Genomic DNA, 25,199 nt, shown 5'->3' with positions numbered 1-25,199 from the left:
TAGACTGATCATTTCTTTGTCAGTGGGCAAACGTACAAAATCAGCAGGGGATCAAATACTTTTTTCCCTCACTGTAACTGTCTGAGGCATTCTCTCAGGTGACAAGAGGCATTTATGCCAGGGTGGCAGGCGCTGATGGGTAGGTAGGCAAGGCAGGCATGGTGATATCTCCGCCCATTTGGGCCTGTAATGAGCCACTCTGACAAGCTTGTCTGACAGCAGCCAGTGAGAAAAAAATTCTAACCGTAAACAGCTAGCCAGGGATAAGAAGTGCAAATGAGAGCGAGAGAGGAGAAAATATGTCATGTGTGCTGCTCTTAAGGCAGCAATACATTCTGTTTTAATGGGGCACCACAGCAGTAGCAGGCACTCTGTAGCAGCAGCCTGTGTTTGATACCAAATTGGAGGAGATAAAGTGATTTGCTGGTCCAAACTCTCTCTCCACCCCCTTCCATCTCCATCACTCCTTCTCTCTTATTCTCCAAACATCCTAGATGTGAAATACGCCATGCATAGATTACGCATGAGGTCTGACGGAAGTACATTGGTTTCAAATGGGATGTGGTGCACATTAATGAGACTTTGCATATCCCGATCATTGCAAGTAGCCAATAACTTTCTTCAAAAATAGTTGCAGTCTTCAAAATATGTGCTAGTAAGGATAAAATAAGCCAGTACAACAGTTGAAAGGAAAATAATTGGGCACCAATCTCTTCCTTTTATTTGGGATTGAGATATAGCCTGAATCTATACAACCGGTAGAATGAGACGAAGTAAACTTCAGACAATTTTTTTTAGATCTGAAACTATTGGAAAAATTGATGAGTGAAATATCCCTTTAATCCTGTCCTCATGAACAAGAAACTGAGCATTCAAAAAAAAAATTGGTACGAACTTTATATTCACATGATCAACAAATTGCATTTCTTAAAAGATAGTATAAACAGTGCATTTTGATGGTGTGTCAAATGGTGCACCCCCTTGAAACTACTCAGCTAATGACAAATAAAAGGTGTATTCTGTGAATGACACAAACACACCTGAAAGAGAAATCACTTCAGTGTTATTGTATTGAAATCTTCAACTCTTTTTACATCACCTTCCCATCAAGTTGTACATTTCTTTGTGAGAATTGTGTATAAATAACAGGACAATTACAACCATTTTTCAAATTCTACAGAAATAGCCTGAGGGACATTCTGATGTTCTTTGCCATCTTTGGTTAGAAAGTTTACATAATCCCCTCTTATGTGTTATCTAATAAGGTTAGCATGATTATTTTACCACAAAAAAACTACTTAAATCATCAATAAAGAAAAACAATCATTGTATTTCAAAATACAGATCACATTAACGGTTATAGGACTGTAAAAATGAGACATTTTTTTCTGTTCCAATCCAATGCTAGTGTCCCTCCGACTCTGTGATTACAATCACAGAATAAAAGAGTACCACTACCAATGCGTCATTTATAGACCTAATCATCAATTTATGCATTACACAACACTTTATGTACTGTAATGTATACTGGTCAATACCAGACCTGGTTTCAAATAGTTTAGCTAGGCTTGATTGAGCTTGCCTGGCACAATGGAACTAATAGAATAGTGGCAAAACTGCAAATCCTGTCCATTTGGCACTCCAGGCAGGCTAAAGTAAATGATAACAGTACTTAAAGATTTGATAAAAGTATTTGAGCCCATGTCAGATCACCAAAGGTCCTTGGTTTGATGTAGCAGCAACTTCACACTGGCTAACAGTTACTCTTTCTTCCATGATTAGACAGATCAGACCATACTGATTAATTATCGTAAATACAAAGGTATACCATTAAATATAGAGATTCAAACCTCAATATCCTTTTTATGTTGATATTTTAGGCTAAGTGATTGTGTAATAGTGATTTTAGTTTAACATTAAATAAAGCTATTTCAAGTCATTAGTGTTTAAAGCAAAATCAAATATTGCATAGTTCGTTAGAAAATAAAGTTTAAAATAAGTTTGATATAAATTGGTATAAAATATACGGCAGTAGTTTCCCATATTACAGTAGTAGATATGTTAACAAGAATGACAGTGTTTAAAGCAAAATCTAATATTGCACAGAAAATACATTAAAATATGTTTGATATAAAATGGTAAAAAAGCATTGTGACATTGCAGTGGTTTCCCATGTACAGTGACCATGTAAAAATGAACAGTTTTGTTCCTTGACCACATAACCTCATTATTGGTTCTTTAGAAAAAGAGAGTTTAAAATAATGTTACTTTTTCACCATAATACCGTGGTTTTACCATTACTTCAGCTGAGGGGAGGCAAAGAAGCCTTCTTGGCGACTTGAGCTAGTGGATGCCTTGCTCTTGCTTCCAAATCTGTAAATGTATATAAGAATAAAAAACATTAAACTCCATCACTCTGATATAACCACAGATTAAGCAAATTAAGAACAGATCTAATCCAAGATAACGAGAATATTAAAAATACATTCAGGCAGATTTATCACCCAATAAACACATTTAGGGCTGACTCCATTTAGTTGACTGGTCGATTGTTTGGCCAATAGGCTGTTGGTTGACCGAGATTTCCTTAGTTGAGCAGTAGCAACAACAACAAAAAATCATGGTGTACAAGACACCTGCCTGATTCGCGCCTGTCTGAGTGGACTAATCCATTGTGGAGGCCGTGGGGGTGGCACATTCCATCACTCTATGACATGTGCTACTGAAATTGTATATGGTTATATTACATAAGAACAATGGTGCAACACTAACAAAAATATTATTTTATAATAAATGTGCTTTCTATTTTTCTTGTTCTGAAACATCAGTGCATTTTCCTAGACCATTTTGCTATGTGCATAATAGCAAAGTTAACCAGCATATCTGTGTTGAGAATGTGGCGGAGGCAGCAGCGGAGTTAGGAGATGAGAAAACAGCCCTTGTCTTAATTGTCTAAGAAAAGTGAGGAGAGAGGAAACCAACTTAACTTCTTTGGAATAGGGGGCAGTATTTTCACGGCCGGATAAAAACGTACCCGATTTAATCTGGTTACTACTCCTGCCCAGAAACTAGAATATGCATATAATTAGTAGATTTGGATAGAAAACACTCTAAAGTTTCTAAAACTGTTTGAATGGTGTCTGTGAGTATAACAGAACTCATATGGCAGGCCAAAACCTGAGAAGATTCCATGCAGGAAGTGCCCTGTCTGACAATGTGTTGTCCTTCTGTTACATCTCTATCGAAATTACAGCATCTGTGCTGTTACGGGACACTTTCTAAGGCTTCCATTGGCTCTCTAAAGCCGCCAGAAAGTGGAATGGGGTGTCTGCTGTCTCTGGGCAAAGTATAGGAGCAGAGTTTGTAAGTGGTCAGCCTGGGGACAGTGAGACTGGAGATGCGCGTTCACGAGAACTCTCCATTTTTTTCTTTCTCTCTTTGAATGAATACAACGTTGCCCGGTTGGAATATTATCGCTATTTTACGAGAGAAATAGCATAAAAATTGATTTTAAACAGCGTTTGACATGCTTCTAAGTACAGTAATGGAATATTTTTACATTTCTTTTGTCACGAAATGCGCTCGCGCGTTACCCTTCGGATAGTGACCTGAATGCACAAACAAAACGGAGGTATTTAGATATAACTATGGATTATTTGGAACCAAAACAACATTTGTTGTTGAAGTAGAAGTCCTGGGAGTGCATTCTGACGAAGAACAGTAATTCTGAGGTTACTGAGCCCCGACGTTGGCGGGTCTGAATAGCTAGCCTTGATGGCCGAGCTATGTACTCAGAATATTGCAAAATGTGCTTTCGCCGAAAAGCTATTTTAAAATCGGACATAGCGATTGCATAAAGGAGTTCTGTATCTATAATTCTTAAAATAATTGTTATGTATTTTGTCAACGTTTATCATGAGTAATTTAGTAAATTCACCGGAAGTTTTCGGTGGGTATGCTAGTTCTGAACATCACATGCTAATGTAAAAAGCTGTTTTTTGATATAAATATGAACTTGATTGAACAAAACATGCATGTATTGTATAACATAATGTCCTAGGAGTGTCATCTGATGAAGATCATCAAAGGTTAGTGCTGCATTTAGCTGTGGTTTTGGTTTTTGTGACATATATGCTTGCTTGGAAAATGGCTGTGTGATTATTTGTGTCTATGTACTCTCCTAACATAATCTAATGTTTTGCTTTCGCTGTAAAGCCTTTTTGAAATCGGACAATGTGGTTAGATTAACGAGAGTCTTATCTTTAAAATGGTGTAAAATAGTTGATTGTTTAAGAAAATTTAATTGTGGTATTTTAGTTGGTTTTGTATTTCGCGCCGTGCGATGCCATTGGCTGTTGGCTAGGGGTTCCGCTAGCGGAACGTCTGTCCTCAACAGGTTAATACCATAACTTACTGAGGCCTATATTTCAATACTTATATAGGCTACTGTATCAATCAATCATTTATTTGTTCATGTCATCACACAGCATACGAGACATTCATGATTTGAAATGCAATCAAGCATTTGAGTTAAAATAAGCGACCCAAGAATAATTAGCGTAAACAATAAATAAATACAGTGCCTTGCGAAAGTATTTGGCCCCCTTGAACTTTTAGACCTTTTGCCACATTTCAGGCTTCAAACATAAAGATATAAAACTGTAATTTTTGTGAAGAATCAACAACAAGTGGGACACAATTATGAAGTGGAACGAAATTTTTGGGATATTTCAAACTTTTTTAACAAATAAAAAACTGAAAAATTGTCCGTGCTAAATTATTCAGCCCCTTTACTTTCAGTGCAGCAAACTCTCTCCAGAAGTTCAGTGAGGATCTCTGAATGATCCAATGTTGACCTAAATGACTAATGATGATAAATAGAATCCACCTGTGTCTAATCAAGTCTCCGTATAAATGCACCTGCTCTGTGATAGTCTCAGAGGTCCTTTTAAAGCGCGGAGAGCATCATGAAGAACAAGGAACACACCAGGCAGGTCCGAGATACTGTTGTGGAGAAGTTTAAAGCCGGATTTGGATACAAAAAGATTTCCCAAGCTTTAAACATTCCAAGGAGCACTGTGCAAGCGATAATATTGAAATGGAAGGAGTATCAGACCACTGCAAATCTACGAAGACCCGGCCGTCCCTCTAAACTTTCAGCTCATACAAGGAGAAGACTGATCAGAGATGCAGCCAAGAGGCCCATGATCACTCTGGATGAACTGCAGAGATCTACAGCTGAGGTGGGAGACTCTGTCCATAGGACAACAATCAGTCGTATACTGCACAAATCTGGCCTTTATGGAAGAGTGGCAAGAAGAAAGCCATTTCTTAAAGATATCCATAAAAAGTGTTGTTTAAAGTTTGCCACTAGCCACCTGGGAGACACACCAAACATGTGGAAGAAGGTGCTCTGGTCAGTTGAAACCAAAAATCAAACTTTTTGGCAACAATGCAAAACGTTATGTTTGGCGTAAAAGCAACACAGCTCATCACCCTGAACACACCATCCCCACTGTCAAACATGGTGGTGGCAGCATCATGGTTTGGGCCTGCTTTTCATCAGCAGGGGCAGGGAAGATGGTTAAAATTGATGGGAAGATGGATGGAGCCAAATACAGGACCATTCTGGAAGAAAACCTGATGGAGTCTGTAAAAGACCTGAGACTGGGTCGGAGATTTGTCTTCCAACAAGACAATGATCCAAAACATAAAGCAAAATCTACAATGGAATGGTTCACAAATAAACATATCCAGGTGTTAGAATGGCCAAGTCAAAGTCCAGACCTGAATCCAATCGAGAATCTGTGGAAAGAACTGAAAACTGCTGTTCACAAACGCTCTCCATCCAACCTCACTGAGCTTGAGCTGTTTTGCAAGGAGGAATGGGCAAAAAATTCAGTCTCTCGATGTGCAAAACTGATAGAGACATACCCCAAGCGACTTACAGCTGTAATCGCAGCAAAAGGTGGCGCTACAAAGTATTAACTTAAGGGGGCTGAATAATTTTGCACGCCCAATTTTTCCGTTTTTTATTTGTTAAATTTTTTTGAAATATCCAATAAATTTCGTTCCACTTCATGATTGTGTCCCACTTGTTGTTGATACTTCACAAAAAATTACAGTTTTATATCTTTATGTTTGAAGCCTGAAATGTGGCAAAAGTTCGAAAAGTTCAAGGGGGCCGAATACTTTCGCAAGGCACTGTAAATAAATAAATAAAGTTCAATTTTGGAAATTGCATTCATTGTTACAAATGGTGAGAAAAATATATTGTAATCTACACAGAACCTGTTCGGCACACATAATATGCACTCAAAGCTTGCTTCTTAACTTATTTTTCTTGATCTCCAGTATTTTCCACAACTAGCCAAATTCATTCCACACATCTGACTTCCCCTTTACCTCCCGAGGAAGCAGTAAACATTGCCCAGTTTCAAGTTTATTTGTCACGTCCTCTGCATCCATTTTGCTGTCACATGTGCTACGTGTTCAGAGTTTGTTATAAGCAATTTATTGATGCGATTATGATATAGTTCAGGCCCTATTGGTCACGTGCATGCGATGCATATGTGTTACGTAAAGAGAGTGTTGAGGGAATAGGGAATGTTTTTCCTAAACAAATGAGGGATTTCGGTAACATAACTTTTCAGTCAGAAATGACTGTAATTATGTTGCAGCTTCAGCAACACAGACAAAGCGATAAACACTGTTGATGTTCTGTGGTGGTCGCTGCAGCAGGGTCGCTGCAGCAGGGTTAAGGGAGAGGGAGACAACGGATGCTAGACACAGTCACTCACTGTCATTTTGTTTTAACACAGAGCTGCAAGTCTTAGTCCAGCCCGGCACAATCAAATCAATTGCGGTCGGACTCCCTCTAGTCATGCATGTGACTATTGGGACTAGAAGTGCAGTGTGACTATAAGTGCACTGTTTGATCAAACAGTGCACTTAAAGTATCAGACAAGCTCAGTGCATATAGTTGATTAGGATTTGTTTATATATGGAAAAATACAAGTTTTCAAATTTTGACCAGACGACTCTCGGTTGACCAAGATTTCTTTTTTTGTCGGGGACAGCCCTAAACACATTAGAGCCATTTGAGATGTGCCCTAAGGTTAGAGTGTGGTACTTACATTGTGGTGCTGGAGAAAGTCTGTTTCATGCGCTGGGACAGGGAGCTAGAGGAGGGCGTTTTAGTCATCTGGTGTTCTGGAGTGGTCACTGGTCCCAGCATGCTCACTGTGTGGTCAGAGAATTAACATATTTAGGAGAAAATTATTATTTCAGACTGGCCAATATTGTGAAATCATTTTGGAAAATTGCCCACCCCGTATTTCCACATCACATTCAAGCATTACACACAAAAATGCATACACAGTCATTTTATAACTCCCACCCCCCCCCCCCCCCCCCACACACACACACACCAGTGTGAAACTGTACTGTAGCTCCAAAGTGAAACTAAGAGCATGCCATGTACTGAATGAAGTAACTTTTTAAACTATTAACATAGCAATGGTAAAGGATACTGTATGTTTGGTATTTTAGACCTTCTTTGACACTACTGTATGTCTATAGGCCAGGAGAGACGGGTTCTCAAAGCTGCTTACCTTTGTGGTCTGGAGTGTTGTAGCAGTTAGCATCGTCTTTGACCACATTGTCTGGATGGGTGTGCTGCTCCACTGTGAACTGGCTCCAGTACTCATAAGGAAGGTCCAACAAGCACTCCATCACCTGTGTACATCAATAGGAATCTCTCAAAACTGTTTTCACCACTTAACCTGTTAGGGCTAGGGGGCAGTATTTGCACGGCTGGATAAAAAAATGTACCCGATTTAATCTGGTTACTAATCCTACCCAGTAACTAGAATATGCATATACTTATTATATATGGATAGAAAACACTCTAAAGTTTCTAAAACTGTTTGAATGGTGTCTGTGAGTATAACAGAACTCATTTGGCAGGCAAAACCCTGAGACATTTTCTGACAGGAAGTGGATACCTGATGTGTTGTATTACCTTTAAACCTATGCCATTGAAAAACACAGGGGCTGAGGAATATTTTGGCACTTCCTATTGCTTCCACTAGATGTCACCAGCCTTTACAAAGTGTTTTGAGTCTTCTGGAGGGAGATCTGGAACGATGATGGCCCATTAGACACCTGGCGCGCGAGTTCATGTTGGGTACCCTCGTTCCAATACGTTATAAAAGAGAATGCATTCGTCCACCTTGAATATTATTCATGTTCTGGTTAAAAAAGGCCCTAATGATTTATGCTATACAACGTTTGACATGTTTGAACGAACGGAAATATATTTTTTCCCCTCGTTCATGAAGTGAAGTCCGGCGGGCTTAGATCATGTGCTAACAAGACGGAGATTTTTGGACATAAATGATGAGCTTTTTTGAACAAAACTACATTCGTTATGGACCTGTGATACCTGGAAGTGACATCTGATGAAGAGAATCAAAGGTAATGGATTATTTACATAGTATTTTCGATTTTAGATCTCCCCAACATGACGGCTTGTCTGTATCGCAACGCGTATTTTTCTGGGCGCAGTGCTCAGATTATTGCAAAGTGTGATTTCCCAGTAAGGTTATTTTTAAATCTGGCAAGTTGATTGCGTTCAAGAGATGTAAATCTATAATTCTTTAAATGACAATATAATATTTTACCAATGTTTTCTAATTTTAATTATTTAATTTGTGTTGCTGACTTGACTGCCGGTTATTGGAGGGAAACGATTTCCTCAACATCAATGCCATAGTAAAACGCTGTTTTTGGATATAAATATGAACTTGATAGAACTAAAAATGCATGCATTGTCTAACATAATGTCCTAGGAGTGTCATCTGATGGAGATTGTAAAAGGTTAGTGCATCATTTTAGCTGATTTTATGGTTTTGGTGACGCCTGTCTTTGAATTGGCACAACATTACACACAACTCTTGTAAATGTACTGTCCTAACATACTCTAAATTTATGCTTTCGCCGTAAAACCTTTTTGAAATCGTAAAACGTGGTTAGATTAAGGAGATGTTTATCTTTCAAAGGGTGTAAAATAGTTGTATGTTTGAAAAATTTGAATTTTGACATTTATTTGGATTCAAATTTGCCGCTCTTGAAATGCACCTGCTGTTGATGGAGTGCACCACGGGTGGGACGCTTGCGTCCCACCTAGCCCATAGAGGTTAAGAATAGCCTTGTGTAGAAAGAGCAGTACTTTTCTGTGTGGAGAGAATCATTGTTATTGCGTATTCAAAAGGGTACTGTAATATAATAACAATATTCTGTTCAACTAGACAGCTGATAAATAAGTGTCCACATAATGTAGAAATAACTTAAATTCAGCTTATGGTCTGAGTATTATTTTACATATGTATGTCTAAATATATATTTGTATAGCTCTCTACATACCCGTGGTTGTCTGCTGGTGTCGTGCAGGATGGTCATGGGGTCTGGGTCTGGGATGGCATGACCCACCAGGGTGGGTCCAAACACTCTTGCCAGATTGGTGATGTCCATCTTGGTGTCTAGTACACACTGGGCCACCCTGAAAGAACATCGTCAACCATTTCAGAGAGATTCAAGTCAGGTTCAAGCTCCTCCGGTGCATTGTGAAATCAGGACTTGCTTTTAAACTCGTCTTTGATTATGGGGGGCAGTTACTACAGAATTTAAATAACATTGACAGTTACATTGCCCAACATCCACCACTACAGTTTACAAACACGTGCAGGCAGGGGCACCACTTTTGACTGGTTTTGCAAGTTACAGATTGTGCTTTAAATGGCGGTTTGATGGAGTAACTATGAGGTGGATTGAAGCTCTGCCATACCTCTGCAGGTGGATGGACAGATAGGCCAGAGTGTCTCTGTTAGGATGGGGCAGCTCACTGATGGTCTGGTAGATCATCGACAGACTATTGCCATTGTCCTGGATTTCTGTGTGCAAGACAAGAGGAGTGACATAAGAAGAGCTCCATAGACTACTTACAAGGTGAAGAAACCAATGCGTCAGCCAACAGCTGAAGACGGACCTGCAGCCTCCATGAAGTCGCGGTTGAGGCGGAAGGTGAGGAGGGGCTCCGGGAGGTTTCTCAGGAAGTCCTTGAGGAAGCCCGTGACACAGTGGATGTCCTCCACCTTGGCCAGGGCAGGCACTGTCCTCCCCCGCAGGAAGCTCTTCTTCAGCTCCTTCACTGTGCGCCCCTCGCCCGACACACGGTACAGACCCGTCTGACAGGGAGGGAGAGAGAAAGAATTGGATGGAATATTAACTGGCAGTCAGGATAGGAACGATGAGATCAGTTCAATTAAAATTATCAAGGTAAAAACTAAACATTTGTAAAAAAAAAAAAAAAAAAAAAGTTACGTGAATTTTGTATGTGCTAAAGTGCCAACATTTAAGAGCTGAAATGGCTGCTCACCTCGTGTAAACCCCTGTGCTCAATCTCCTTGACACAGTGGACCACCAGGGCAGGGATCATGGGAGAGGAGGAGGGAGCGTAGTCTGCAAGGGTGCTTGGCTGCAACACAAGACAAACACTCATGGCATGGGACATTTGGAGAAGGCATTCAAAACAAATATGTTGCGATACAAATCAGTCATAATCCATCTAACCATACCCAGGACCCTGAATCATAAATACAAAATCATTATTAGTTATTGCTGTATAAGCATTGCAAATATGAAGTGTTGTCAATCTAAGAATATATAACTCCCCAGGTGTAATACCTCTCTGGTCCTGATGGGGGTGCTGCCTGTAGAGATAGGGTTACACGGCAGGGTGCAGAGGTCGCGGCACTCTGGGTGAGCCACCAGCTTGCAGTCCTGGCACCTCAGGTAGAGCTTCCCAAACTTGGTCTTCCTTCCACACGGCACGCAGAACTCTGACCTGATCACCTGTGTGAGGAGAGGGGACGGGACAGACAGAGGCTAGTGACAAATGGGACAGACAGAGGGTAGAAGAGTGGACGGGACAGACAGAGGCTGGTGACAGACAGGAGAGACAGAGGCTGGTGACACAGGTTTGTAGGCCAAACCTTTCGGACGCTAAAGACGTTTCATGAGAAGACCGATTTTCATGGTCTGACAAACATCACTCTAGCTCTGTCACCTGATGCGAAAGTGTGACATAGGCAGATGCGGTGGATTGAGATGCATCCAATGCAAAAAAACATATCTCTCTAGCTTAAACTGATGGATTTTGATGGGAATTGTTTTTATTATGCAAATTAGATTCCCACGAAACAACAAGTGTATTACAGACAAAAGTGTGTTACAAACAAAAGTAATAACAGAACGTGTACCGTTTTGGCAAGGAACTCGTGCTTTCGGGCCCCCACTTTGGCTCTGGGTGTTTTGGTTGGGGGCGGAGCATTACTGCATGGGGTGCTGGGAACCTCGCTAGCTGTCTCTGATTGGTCAATAGAAGTAGTGTCCCAGCCCTGAGCAGCTGGAAAAACAAGAGAATGTCAAGTTTTTACCCCTCAAACTGGAAGAACTACCTAATTTTCTTCAAATTTTAAATCTTGATACATTATGCGCATCTGAACATGGCTGTCAAGAATAAGGTACTGTAGGCTTGTTAGTGCCGTCTCACCGATCCTCTTCCTGCTGCCTGTCCAGTAGCCAGACACTGTCTCCATGGTGGACACGGCCTCTACCGGACCTCCATTGACGGGCACTGTGATGGTGGTCTTGGTAACTATGGACTCGTTCACCTGTAATAATACATATATAAAACTTGAGTCACATGAAATAATGCTGAAAAAGGAGAAAGCAAAACAGAAGCATAATTTTGTTTTAAACAATTTGAAGCAACTGATAAAGGTCTACAGAGCAATGTTTTGTTTACACGCAAACGTTTGAGTGATGCGCGCGCATGCTAACATCAAAAACCCTGTAGCAGAATAGCTTTACACCGATGTTGGGACCTTGACAAACTTAGCAGTGAGTGATGACCATGAAAACCCACAATGGCTATAGCTACTGTATGTTCAACAAGTATATTACTCTTCTGGATTTATCAAATCAACCCCAGCTTACAATTGGCTTATTCATCCCCCGCTCCTCGCCCCTATAACTATTCCCTAGGTCGTTGCTGTAAATGAGAATGTTCAGTCAACTTACCTGGTTAAATAAGAATAAATAAAATATGTCTAGAATGCGAACACATTCTGACTGTTCTGATTGGTTCCAGAAACCGATTCTTTGGGTCGGAGCCAGCCTACATGATGACGTTATCAACGTCGATTGGTTAGAGAAGATCCAATCACTTATTAATTTATTTTGTTCAATACCCCTCATTTTGAAGTCACACAAACAACTTCTAGGATTGCAGTTTCAGACTGAATGTATGTACCCTCTCGGAAGTACGGCCAGTGGAGCGGGGTTTCTTCACCACCTGCTGGGGAGGCTCAGCAAGGGTTCTGGAGGAACGCTGTGGAAACAAATAGGAATGACTGAGCTAACAATACTTCCAAACGACTGAGCATTGTAGCACTACATTCCCACACTATCCTTGACTACAGACACTTTAGATATAAAATGATAACAAAAAATGTACGTACATTTCCATTGAGGATCTGTCAAGCTATAAACTAAACAGTAACTCTCCACTCACCCTTTTCTGCAGTTTTCTCAGTCGCACTGTCCTCATCACAGAAGAGTCCCAATCCTACAGGAAATATAGAGCGATGACAACCCAATAGTTTATATAGGTACTATTAGTGTGGCTTTATCTGTTTGTCACTTTTTCTATTTTGGCATATTGTTTTCATGTATTTTTGTGATGTGTCACTATGATGTTCAAGACAAATGTTCCCTTGGGGACAAGGTGAAAATGTAAAACGCAATACTAACCAGAGAATCATCTGTTTTGTCATAGCTAATGTCTGACAACAAGGAAGCAGATTCATCTATGGTGGTTAACCTGAAAGACATGACGGGAGGCTTGGTTACGAACCCTGTTCTGAACCTGAACAATCTGGGTCATATTCACTAAACACAAAACTGAATCAAATGTTCCGAAACAGGGTAGGCATATCTAATTACGTCCTAAAAGAAACATATTTTTGTTTTGCATTTCAAAACATTTTCCGTTGGGTGCTCCAATGAACGCAGGCCAGACACGGCTGATGAGGGCCTAGTAAAGGGGTGTATAGTACTTGTGGCTGGTGTTGAGGTTGGTGTTGTTCTTGGCAGCCTGAGCAGCCTGGGAGTGGGCGTTGAGGAAGGCCAGGGCAGAGCGCTGCTCCTCACTCAGGTGGAGGCTGCTGCTGGAGCTCTCCGCCACCAGCATATCTCGGATCAGCTGGATCTGACGCTCCTACACACAGAGATCAGGAAATTACCCCACAATGTCATAGCTACCCAAACAGTGTGTGGTTTTGTGAATTTCTTACCAACTCATAACTAATTAACCTAACCATAGATTTCTTCAAACTTTGTCCTCTTTTTGACAATAAACATCACAAATGAGCAGCATAACGCAATAGAAGCCACCACCACATGTACAATTCTGACGTAGAATCACCTGCGACATGTACTGTAGCAGTCTTATAAACTGTTTACCAACCAGTTTCTCGTATTCTGCCTCTGCCCGCTGGCGCCGTCTGATCTCCACGTCCACCTGGTTGCGTGCGTGCTTCAGCTTTATCTCCAGAGCCCCCCTCTCAGTCTCTGTTTTGGTCAGCACCTCCTTGCAGGCTCCCAGTTCCTCCTCCCACTGCAGCCACTTCCTCCTGCAGTCCTCGAAGTTCAGAGCCATTTGGATGAACTCTGATCAAAGAAATAAGGCCAAGGGGATGGTTATTGGTTGAAGATCTGCTTTTATCTCATTCAGACCAAATGTACTCTTTTGAAGTCAATCTCCCCTATGGTTTTTCTGGTGAGGGGTGAAGGGGGGGGGGGCAATGATGCCAACATTCTTTCAGGTAGGTGGCTACAAAGATGGGCAAGGGTTCCGCCTTGTCTAAGTGAATGAGCAATAAGTCATTTTGTTATCCATTTTAGATGAGTTAGCGTTTTTCAAACCTACCTCCACCCCCCTTTCAATTTTGGGGTCATTAAGTGTCTTGTGCAAGGGCACCTGGAATACTCACTCCAGCGAACCTCCAGTTGCTAGTTAATCGTTCAATGTCATTACACATGGGTTTTCAACCAGCAACAACCTGCGAGTTTCTGGTCTGCTGAAAACCTGCCATCTCTGATATGCAATGGCATGGGCACTGATTCAACAATCCACCAAAAGCATGCTCCACTGGTCACTTACGTGGTTCGAGGCCCTCATTGAGAATATCGGAGCATGCACACAGATTCTGGAAATGGTTGTGCAGGTTCAGCACTGTCGATTCCATGTCCTGATAATGCAAGGTGACAAAAGGACATGGGGGGAACGGTCACGTGACAGAAACCCAGCAGGGGACTTCAAAGATTTTCTAGCAAAGACAGTACAGTATGTTTTAGAAACTCTGTTTCTAGAATAGCTTTTTCTCTCCGACTTTATTTATTTGGTAGGTAGTTATAACGTTAGCAAGATTATAAATAATAGATAGCTAGCCTAGCTGCCAAAGTTAGCAAAACAGATTGAAACGGACTCACCTCCACTTTTTAGAAACCAAGCATGGTATTAGTTACTATAGCTAGCTAACGTTTGCTAACTTTAATAAAAAATACAAATATATTGAAAACAAAATAGAGCAGATAGTTACGGACTTTGGTCCTTCCTGGAACAGTGTCCCACGGCGGATGTTTCCAGCTGCTATCAAAGGCAACATCTATTGTAAATCGTGACAATAAGTGGGTTATGTTGTCTCTAGCAACGCAAGCTACCACACCTGTCTGGTCCAACTTTTCCAAGCGTTTCAAAATCCAGGCGCCGAGAAAGAAGGCGTTTCTTCGGGTGGGTTTTCTGACTATGCAGATGGCAGCTATTTGGGCATTATCGCCACCATGAGAGTTGGAGTGTAACTACGCTTACAACGAGAGGCTAAATACATTCGAATAGGGCAGGTTTTCCCAAACTCGCTCCTGGGGGCCCCTGGGAGCACGTATTGTTTTTTGCCCTAGCACTACACAGCTGATTCAAATCATCAAAGCTTAATGATGAGTTGGTTACTTGAATCAGCTGTGTAGTGCTAGAGCAAAAAAAACAAATGTGCACCCAGGAAGGTCCCCAGGACTGAGTTCGGGAAACCCTGGAATAGGGAACATATAACTACCTTGTAACCAGTGTTGGTAGAAAAAAAGAGAGAATGCATTAGAGAGAAATGTTCCATGTTACATTCTTCAAGGCTCTGGGGTGTAAGACACCAACGAGATATAGGGTGGAGTGTCTGTGAATTATCAGGTCTTGACACTGCTGCCTGTTCTCCTTTAGTTTGTCTGTCACACATGGGACATACCCCACAGCATCATTAATCAAACCATGCTGGTGTATCTGGGCCCTGCATCAGCCTTACTGTGCCATATAATGAGGAGGACAGACACTCACTCACTTGCGGACACACGCTAACATACAAACACATTTGGATCAAAATTGTATGTGTTTGTAAAAAATAGGACGACATACAAATAGGCAAACACACCTGTACACACACCACGAGCATTAACTCTGCTATGCTCGTCGCTCACTCATAATTGTCTTCTTTGTGTTTCACATTGCTCTTCCACTACTGTAGATCCATTAGTCTTGATTTGAGATCATTGGACTTGTCAGTCAAAAATACTGACTCTTTGTCTATATCTATTATTTATACAACAGCTAGAGGCCCCTTTCCGTGGCTCGGCAAATATTCCACCAATCAAGCATCAATTAACTGCCGGAACTCTCTCTCTCCTCTCAAATCAGTCTACTTTGTCTTGGACTGACTAGAGAAGTTAGTGAGATTCCTCTCTAGGAAGCTTGGCATCCGTCTTACAAAGACTGTGATATGGAAAGAGAATATGGAATAACTTTGCATTACCAAACAACCCAGAGAAGGCATTTTGGGAAATAAGCCACCACCTATCATGCCAGTGAAGAGTTTTACCAACAGATTTCTATTAAAACGCACCACTCCTTCTGCCCTACATCACTTAAATCTGTACGCATTCTTTGTACACACAATACTCCATCCACTGTAGCACTTTAACACAGACCAATCCTGCAACTCTAATGCATACTATCCACACGTATGATGCTAATAGGGCTTCCCGCCACCTACAAGCATGTGTTCACACATGAGTTAAACTGATTAGAGTGAAACATGAAACTACCTGTAACACAGTGTGGCTGGATCAAGTATTTTACAGTAAAGAGGGTACAGGAGAAAAAGCCTTCATCTCCTCTGTCAGCGTCACTATCAGACTCAGGAATAACAATATTGAGGGTAACAGACAAACGGTTAACCTCTGTAGATATATTCCATGTTGAATTTGCATTCCAATATTACACTTTATATACATCACAGAAGACTGAAATAATGTATAACAAAACTGTTTGACACAGAATCTGATATTTAAAAAAATAATGTTTTTAATTGTGAAAGTGCTTATCTTGAGCTGGATCCTGCCAGAACAGGGTCGGCACATCTCTGTTTTTCTCCAGAACCTATCTGTATCCGGTACCTCATGGCATGTATAAATTCTATTAAAATAGATCAAAGTTCATTCGAGTTGCCTCTTCGTTAATTCTCCTTCCCCCTGAAAAGCACAGTGTGAAAAAGTAGATTTTCAGCCTGGGCCTGATATTCTAAGAGTTGGGCTGACCTGGGCTTATGGTTTGCGCAACATTGTAACCTACAGCATGTTTGAGACCAACGCCTGGCAGTGGCTGTGTGAGAAGCACGCATGAGTCTCTCACAGAACTAGAATGAGAATCACTTTATATGATCTCTCTCTCCCTTTCTCTGCTCTGATAGACATGAGCCTGCTGTAGGCTACCAAAATATTTGATCAACTTCCAAATATTGGTGTACAAAGTAAAACAAGAGTAAGATAGGCTTTTGGCACCAGCGCATCGGCTATCACCAGCGAGAGAGCTGCTCATCATTGGGTGAGTCAGTGAAACTGGAGAGCATTTTAAGGACTATAGTTTCCTTATCATATTGTAGCCAATATGTCTCCACACACCTAGGCCTAGGCTATTGATGTATTCAAAACAAGGTCATTTTTATTGATCTCAGATTCTCAGTTTGTTAGTGTCAAAGTAGCCTGTCATTTCGATCATTTGTGCAGTATGAAAAAATATTCTGCCAAAGCCTCCTGTCATGTAAAATTACGTAGAATTGCATGAAATGCATTTATAAAAGGACATTTTTCCCAGACCCTAGGCTACTAAACAATGTTCCCCTTGTGTGCAACTTCTGTAAGTGCCTCTACTCTACTGCTCAATGCCACTACATAAATGTGACGATATACATGCATGGCTTTATTTCTCATGCGATCCAGGACCTCAGAGCTCCCGAGTTCAACCATCTCTCACGCTCACTTTTTGTTCTGGCACCTCCCGATTTACAAGTTAACCTCTACAGGATCGGTCCCAACCTCAGGACGTTGAGCTAACGTGCAGCTAATGTGATTAGTATGAGGTTCTAAGTAACAAGAACATTTCCCAGGACATAGACATATCTGATATGGGCAGAAAGCTTAAATTTGTGTTAATCTAACTGCACTGTCTAATTTACAGTATTACAGTGAAAGAATACCAAGCTATTGTTTGATGAGAATGCACAGTTATGAACTTGAAAATGTATCAATAAACCAATTTGGCACCTTTGGGCAGACTTGAATCAACAATTTGAACAGAAATGCAATGGTTCATTGGATCAGTCTAAAACTTTGCGTGTCCACTGCTGCCATCTAATGGCCAAAATCTAAATGGCGCCTAAACTGGAATAATACATTGTGGCCTTTCTCTTTAATTTCAAAGATGATGGAAACATTTTTAAAAAGATGCATCTTTTTTTTCTTTGTATTATCTTTTACCAAATCTAATGTGTTATATTATCCTACATTAATTTTACATTTGCGCAAACTTCAAAGTGTTTCCTTTCAAATGGTATCAAGAATTTGCATATCCTTGCTTCAGGTCCTGAGCTACAGGCAGTTAGATTTGGGTATGTCATTTTAGGCGAAAATTGACAAAAAGGGGTCAGATACTTAAGAGATTTTTAAGCACTGAAAATATTAATAACATTCCACCATGAGGGCTCTAGAAGGCAATTTGGTCATTTTACTGCAGGAAAGGGCAATGTGTTCTGCCTTTCGTTGTAACAAAACATCAAGTCTATTGTTTAACGCAAAACAAAAACTGCGTTGTGTACAAGGCTCCTAATAACGCTTTTGATGTGCATCCGGTATGAGCAAAGATGGTTGACTGCAGGAAACCCCTTTTGTGTTGTTCCTTAAAATCGGGATCTAGCTTGTCTGTATTTAGTGGGTCACAGGAAAAGACCCAAAAGCTTTAGATGGGTCTCATTGATACGTTTGGGATCCAAGGGTGTGGAGAAGTTTCAGGTCATTACTATTACTGAATCCCCACAGACTGGCAGCGTTGTGCTGAGCACAACAGCTTTCCTGTGGCTCCAACACAACAACGGTAATGGATCTGCAACTAGACTCGAGGGGACCACTTCGTCGACACACATCCACTTAAGAGGAAGCAATGCTCTCAACATTCTGCGTGTGTGGGTGGGTGAGGTTCCCTGGCAATCACGTCATAGGAACTTTGGCTGTGTGTATTATACAGGCCTTGATTTTATTAATGTGATGTGCGTGCGTGTGTGTGTACATACAGTAACATGGTAGAGTGGTATCACACAAATTAGATTACACAGTGAATCCCCTATTCACAAAGTGGTTCCTGGCAGCAGAGGAATCCTTTTTCCATATCCCCAAGAACCAAAACATCAACAACAACTAAACAAACAGGCACGTCCAGGCCCGCTCATTGGGCAGGATTGGACGTCCGCCTATGGCGGCAGACTGATGAGGGCGGCATTTTCTGAGCTAACTGACCAAGATGCACCTCCAACAACAACACATAAAGCCTCACATAATCTGGCCCCAAAACAATGGCAATTTCTTTCAACCAGTAGCATATGGGCTTTTTAGGTGAACATTGATACCGTTCTGTGATAAGCAGTGCCCACTTTGTCAAAGGCAGCGGCGCAAAATATTTTGCTTGTCCATACCCAGCATGCCTCTCCGGGGTTCTGTTGGAGAGACGCATTGCTGCAGTGCTCCACCAATGTAAAACATAAATCATGTAGTAGCAGGGGCGCAACTTTGGTTTTAGAAGTGGGGGGGCCAAAATTATAATTATTGTATTGTTTTTATCCAGTCGAATAAACACTCCAAACAGCCTACCCGACCGCTCGGAGGCATCCGCATGGTCCTAAAGCACACCGTTGCCTAGTTTTATATCACATTCCAATGGTAAAACTGTGGGGAACAAAAATGCAATTTCAGAATGTGGGGGAGGCATGTCCCCCCCGTCCCCAGTGAAAGTTGCACCCCTGTGTAGCAGATATTGGATATGGTAGAAAGAGCACGTTGCCTTTTCTGTAGCCTACAGGCTGGTGATAAAATATATGACAATTTATTGACAAGGACACTTTTTACATCATGCAGGTTTCTTCAGTCAAATAGCCTAACCTAAGACACTTTTAACATCATTCAGGTTTCTCCGATCAAATAGCATAACCTAAAACAAATGTACTGTCATGTTAACAAATAACATATCCTAAAAATACGTATTTTCAACATCCGGAAAATAAGTATTTTCAACTTTCAGTAGAACCGAAAATAAACCTTACTTCAACATCAGGAAAATATGTATTTGTCAACGTCCGGAAAATATGCCTTTTCAACGTCCTGGAAAATATGTATTTTAAACGTATGGAAAATACATATCTTCACCTTTCCTTCAGACCTAAATTGAACCTAACTTCTATGTCTGGAAAATACATATTTTAGATGTCTTTTCAATGTGATTTTGCTTACTGGCACTATTCTAGTTTTGGGGGATGGCATTTTTTGGTCTTGCCTAGGGCACAGAACAGCAAGGTCCGGCCCTGCAAACAGGGGTGGCATATCTCATGAAACAAATACATTGCCTTAGCCAGCGGAAAATAGCGGAAATCCCAGATTTTACACTCTTGAAAAACCACTATGAAAACAAAAGTTGTTTTATTCAACATAACTTACTGCACCATACTGCTTAATGAGAAACAAAGGCATTCAAAGTCAGACAGTAGACCCACACAAATGCTGTGCTTTTTACAATTGAGAATTTTTTCAGTTGTGCTTGAAAGAAATGAGCCCTGTAGGGTTTGCGGGCAAAAGGATAAGGCCAAAATAGCACTCAAGGGCGTAACTGACTGTGATAACATGGGGATTCACAAAGAGTTTGCATTAGTTTAGCTTTGTCTTTTGTTATTACTCTCTCCTGAGAGAAGTGGTGCAAAAGCATGGTATATGTAGGGCATACTAGTCCCCTACATCGTTATATGAAAAAAAAATGTTATATATATAAGATAAACACTGCATTCAGACTTCAGAATCCCTGCATCTCATCATCACTAATCAACCAATCAAGTCAGTCTTTGTTTGGTGGTTTCCTGTCTGATATCCAATCAGAGCCTCAGGAGCTCATTGTGGCGATGGGGATGACGATGACAAGGACTATTGTAATGGCTGTGAAGATGAGCGCCCCCAGCTTGCAGGCTTTGGCTCTGCGCTGGTCAGCCTCTTTGCGCCTCAGTAGTGTGTCGTAACCTGGCGTGTAGATGTCCTCCATCCAAAACTCCAGATTATTGGGGTTTAGAGACTCCTGGGCCTACGAGACAAAACATAAGGTCGCCACCACTCTATCAAGCCAGATGTTAGACAGTCAGATAGATAACTGTTCGAGTTTCTTCGTTAACAGTCTTATTCACTGGGAGTTCCATTTGAATCCCAGTGAATATACATTTTCTGAATATATGTTTTCTAAAGATTCAATGACTAATCCTGGTTTATATCATTTTAGGAGAAAGCTCTGTGAAACTTTACCGAATGCATTATGATGCAGTTATAAGCATCATCTCATAATGACCCTGACTGAATAACATCTGTTTTCAGTCTGTTGAATAAAACTGGGGGCCCATGGGCCAGATACGGCCGGCAAGCAGTTTAAATGTGGTCTGTGGTTTAATTAAAGGAAAGTGTCACCAAAAGGCCAATAAGGTCCTAATGTACCTGCAGTTCCAGAGGGGACATTCTGGCCTCTCTGTCCTCCACGGTCCAGATCGGGGCTCCTCCTCTCCCCCCAGCCAATCTGGGGTCACAGGGCAGCCCAGAGGACAACCCAGGATTGGTCAACCCGCCACCCTTCTGACGCAAGAGAGAGGAACTGAACACTGGCTCCACCAGGTGGGAGTGTTTCTGAGGGGGGAGCTTATGACTCTGGGCGGAGTTGTTTGATTGGTCCATCTGCATGGAGGGCGAGTCAGAGATGTGAAAGAGAGAATGCGAATGGATGAGAAGGAGGAAGAGAGAACAATAGAGCAAATGTAAAGGCAGAAACAAAAGTTGTAATATTGGAATAAACGTGATCAAACTGGATACACACAAGCAGACCTTCTCTTGCCTTCTTATCCTAAGTTGAAAATTACTGATTACAGTCTTAGAAAAAGTGCTATTTAGAACATAAAAGAGTTCAGCTGTCGCCATAGGAGAACCATTTGAAGAACCCTTATTGATTCCAGCTAGAACCCTTTTGGTTCCAGTTAAAACCCTTTTTGGCTCCATGTAGAACACTTTGAACAGAGGATTCTACATGGAACTCAAAAGGATTCTACTTGGAACCAAAAAGGGTTCTCCTATGGGGACAGCTGAACCCTTTTTTCGAAGAGTGTACGATGAAAGACATCCCTGCATTGAAAGTAAAAGAGCCATGGGTTATACTAATCGACTATGTATTCAACTGACCACCTAAACCACAGTCTGACCAACAGGCCAGCTAATTACATGTCTGACTCAAGTTCTGCTTTAGATTTGAGTATTAGTCTTTTCCCATCTCTGCCTAAAACCCCAAAATCCACAGAGCTTATATTTCCTTATTCTGACACACACAGGTCCAAACTAGCCTTGTGAAACCCGACCAGTGTTATAAAATACTATTAAGTAGTTTTTTTGGGGTATCTTTACTTTACTATTTATATTTTTGGCTACTTTTACTTTTACTCCACTACATTCCTAAAGAATATATGTACTTTTTACTCCATACATTTTCCCTGACACCCAGAAGTACTTGTTACATATCGAATGCTCAAGCAGGACAACAATATGGTCCAATAGATACACCTATAAATATGATGTATTGTCATCCCTACTGCCTCTTATCTGGCGGGCTTAGTAATACAGCGTTTGTAAATTATGTCTGAGTGTTGGAGTGTGCCCATTGCTGTCTGTAAATAAAAAAAACAAGAATTGTGCCATCTGGTTTGCTTAATATACAGAATTTTTGTTTTAGCACTTACTTTAACTTTTTACTTTTTTAAGTCAATTTAAAACCATATACTTTTAGACTTTTACTGAAGTAGTATTTTACTGGGTGACTCACTTTTACTTGAGTCATTTTCTATTAAGGGATCTCTACTTTTACTCTTTTACTCAAGTATGACAATTGAGTACTTTTTCCACAACTGAACCTGACTGATCTTACAATAGCTCACATTCTGTATAACTTAATGTGAAATGAAACGTGAGAAATAGCAACCAGTCTCCTTTACCAGGCTAGGCCCAAACACCAACACACGAAAATACAGAGCAGATAACAGGTTGGACCCTGAGACTGCTTTACAGCAAACACAGTTAACCTCCCGACTTAACAAAATGATCACACTCAATAACACACACATACTCAGTTACTCCCAAACGAATCCAAACATTTCCAAACAAATTGATGCGTGCATACCAACACACACACAAACACACACTGACATACAATGTTGCACTGGCGAAGGTCGTACATCACCTGCCGTTTTTTCCCGGGCTGGGCCTTGCCATCTTTACTTTTAGAGAACGACACCGTCCAATCCCGCGCAGACGAGTTGGAGACGACGCTCGGACGTTTGGAGTCTACGCCACTTTTCTCCTCAGGCTTGGAGGAGGCCAGCCGAGAGAGCACCCCTTTCTTCCCCCCTTCGGTCTCGCTCAGACCTCCGTTTGTCTCTGTCTTCCCTTGGCTGCTGCCCCACTGGTTCCAGTCCAGGCTGCCAAACGAATGCCCAGACACAGACAGGGGCTGGGGTTCTGAGGAGCCACCAGACCCAGGAGTGAGCGAATGGCTCAAGCTACCCAGGGAAGACCCACCACCGCTGGGCGGTCCCAGCCACCTACCTCCACTCCCTCCTCCCCCTCTAATGGCCTGCTCTTGTATCTTCTCATCCAGTCGCTGGAGGAAGGAGAGAACTTGGGAGATCTCAGCCTTGACCTCGGACAGCGACTCCAGGCGTCGCTCGATCTGACCCATTCTCAGGAGGAGTTTACATACGCTGGCCTTGAGGCCACCATCATCGCTGCCATCCAGGGAGTGAAAGAGCTTCTGGAGCTGGCCCAGGCGGCCGCGCCGTGCCTCTGGGGTGTCCTGGGCTGCCGAGGGGCCCACGTCGTGGGGGTGGAGGACCCCCGTGGAGCCGCACATGCTCATGTCGTCCAGGAAGCGGAAGATGGCGCTGATGTCATCCTCGCCCATCATGTCAGGGTCATCCATCGAGGTCATGAAGGACAGCCGGTCGGCGTGCACCAGGCTCCGCAGGCGCCGGGGGTCCGGCATGGTGTCGGTCTGGGTGCCCCTGGTGCAGGCCGTCAACCCCCCTCCTCCAAGTGCGGGAATGGTGTTCCCCTCCCATCCCTTTGGAGGGGACAACCCCCCACCAATGTTGTTTGTGGTGGGGCTGGGAGTGAGTCTCACCTGAAGAGAGCCCTCGGAGCCATCCAAACCCACCCCCGCTAAGCCCACCACCCTGTCATCCAGACTCAGGCTCTTGTCGGCCCACCCTGGCCTCTGGGCCCTAGGGGGTTGGAGGTGGAGGGGGGACCATTCTTGAATAGTATCCCCTGGGCCAAAGTACGTGGAGTCCTGGAGGTCGTCCAGGCTTTCATGCTTGGCCCGGCGCTCCGGCGAAGACCGACCAACAGTGGGGGAAGGATACGGGTTGGATAGCAGTTCAAAGCTGCGGTTGGAAAAAAGTTCCTGCCTCCCTCTTCGGCCTACTCCTCCTCTTGGAGTCTGAGACTCAGTACTGATGGTCACCTGGGGAACAAGTTGCGACTGGTTGTGGAAGTCCTTCTTGAAGATGTCTCTCTTCTTCACGCAGGAATGCCGCTCCGATCCCGGCTGTGATCCCGCCTGTGATCCCGGCTCTGATCCCGGCTCTGATCCGGGATCTCTGGGTGCCGAGTCTCCGCTCAGGGAATCCTTGGAGGACTCGCTGTCCGTCTCCAGGGGGAGATAGATGCTCTGCATGCCTGGGATGCTGCCGCTGCTAGCGAACAGTGGGGTGTTGTGGCGCCAGTCGAAAGACACAGCCCTGGCACGGCTCGGAGGGGATGAGGAGACAAGAGAGAGGGGATCGGGAGGGAGACTGGCGCGCTTGCGGAACGAATAATTTGATTTGGGCCAGAGCAAGCTTGAGTCGATGGGGCCTGAGATGGTCTGAGAGTCTGAAAGTGTGCGCACCCTATCACATCTGGAGAATCTCACTTCGTCAGTGATGGGCAAAGAGCTTTGCAAAGAGGGCTCTGGGGATTGGTCGATGTGAGGGGTGGGCTTTGCTTTTATTGGCTGAGCAGCCTGGGCCTCATCGGGAGCCCCACCCGTCATTTGAATGAGGTTGAATATAGTGACGATGTCAGCTGCCACGCCTATTGGGGATGTCCCCAGTCCCTTGGGGGTGACCCTGTCTCTGAAGAGGGTGGCAGGGAAACAGGGGTCGCGGCAAGCTGCGGAGAACAGCAGGCTCCTAAGCTCTGTGAGGTGCTGCAGGTCGAAGCGGGTGCTGACCATTCGACACAGGTCCTGGAAGGAGAGCCAGTGGCGCATAGCGGACAGCTCCTCCAGAATACCCAGCAGGACCAGGGGATACTCCTGTTGCAGGCTGGCCATGAGCCAATATCACCTTCATATCAACAATAAAATCAACAGGAGATGTGAG

At 42.6% G+C, this 25,199-nt stretch overlaps 2 protein-coding genes across 2 annotated transcripts; both read right to left on the bottom strand.

Moving 5' to 3' along the window:
- Positions 1-678: 678 nt before the first annotated feature.
- Positions 679-14,907, bottom strand: LOC106583587 (rac GTPase-activating protein 1). Its single transcript, XM_014167949.2, has 17 exons — positions 14,731-14,907; positions 14,288-14,375; positions 13,592-13,794; positions 13,182-13,342; positions 12,877-12,946; positions 12,638-12,691; positions 12,377-12,454; positions 11,615-11,735; positions 11,322-11,467; positions 10,747-10,914; positions 10,439-10,537; positions 10,049-10,247; positions 9,848-9,953; positions 9,427-9,562; positions 7,614-7,737; positions 7,137-7,242; positions 679-2,373 (listed from the first exon to the last, which is right to left on the bottom strand). The coding sequence occupies exons 2-17, from the start codon at positions 14,370-14,372 to the stop codon at positions 2,298-2,300; spliced, it is 1,932 nt and encodes a 643-aa protein (XP_014023424.1). The 5' UTR covers positions 14,373-14,375; positions 14,731-14,907; the 3' UTR covers positions 679-2,297.
- A 3,822-nt stretch (positions 14,908-18,729) lies between these two features.
- LOC106583588 (major intrinsically disordered Notch2-binding receptor 1) lies at positions 18,730-25,199 on the bottom strand. Its single transcript, XM_014167952.2, has 3 exons — positions 23,018-25,199; positions 21,238-21,471; positions 18,730-20,836 (listed from the first exon to the last, which is right to left on the bottom strand). Exons 1-3 carry the CDS (start codon positions 25,148-25,150, stop codon positions 20,642-20,644), a joined length of 2,562 nt encoding a protein of 853 aa, XP_014023427.2. The 5' UTR covers positions 25,151-25,199; the 3' UTR covers positions 18,730-20,641.

This window comes from Salmo salar, chromosome ssa22 (genome assembly GCF_905237065.1).
Source record: "Salmo salar chromosome ssa22, Ssal_v3.1, whole genome shotgun sequence".
In the NCBI taxonomy this organism is placed as follows: Eukaryota; Metazoa; Chordata; class Actinopteri; order Salmoniformes; family Salmonidae; genus Salmo; species Salmo salar.
The sequence above is the reverse complement of the archived record's forward strand: the minus strand, read 5'-3'. Positions and strand labels throughout refer to the sequence as shown.

Coding starts and splice junctions, on each gene's coding strand:
- LOC106583587 (XM_014167949.2), bottom strand. CDS start 14,372: ATGGAATCGACAGTGCTGAACCTGCACAACCATTTCCAGAATCTGTGT. Junction 10,915..11,321: donor ACGAGTTCCTTGCCAAAACG/GTACACGTTCTG, acceptor CTCCTCACACAG/GTGATCAGGTCAGAGTTCTG. Junction 9,563..9,847: donor CTGTCCATCCACCTGCAGAG/GTATGGCAGAGC, acceptor ATGTTCTTTCAG/GGTGGCCCAGTGTGTACTAG.
- LOC106583588 (XM_014167952.2), bottom strand. CDS start 25,150: ATGGCCAGCCTGCAACAGGAGTATCCCCTGGTCCTGCTGGGTATTCTG. Junction 21,472..23,017: donor AGCCCGGGAAAAAACGGCAG/GTGATGTACGAC, acceptor CCCTCCATGCAG/ATGGACCAATCAAACAACTC. Junction 20,837..21,237: donor TGTCCCCTCTGGAACTGCAG/GTACATTAGGAC, acceptor TTTGTCTCGTAG/GCCCAGGAGTCTCTAAACCC.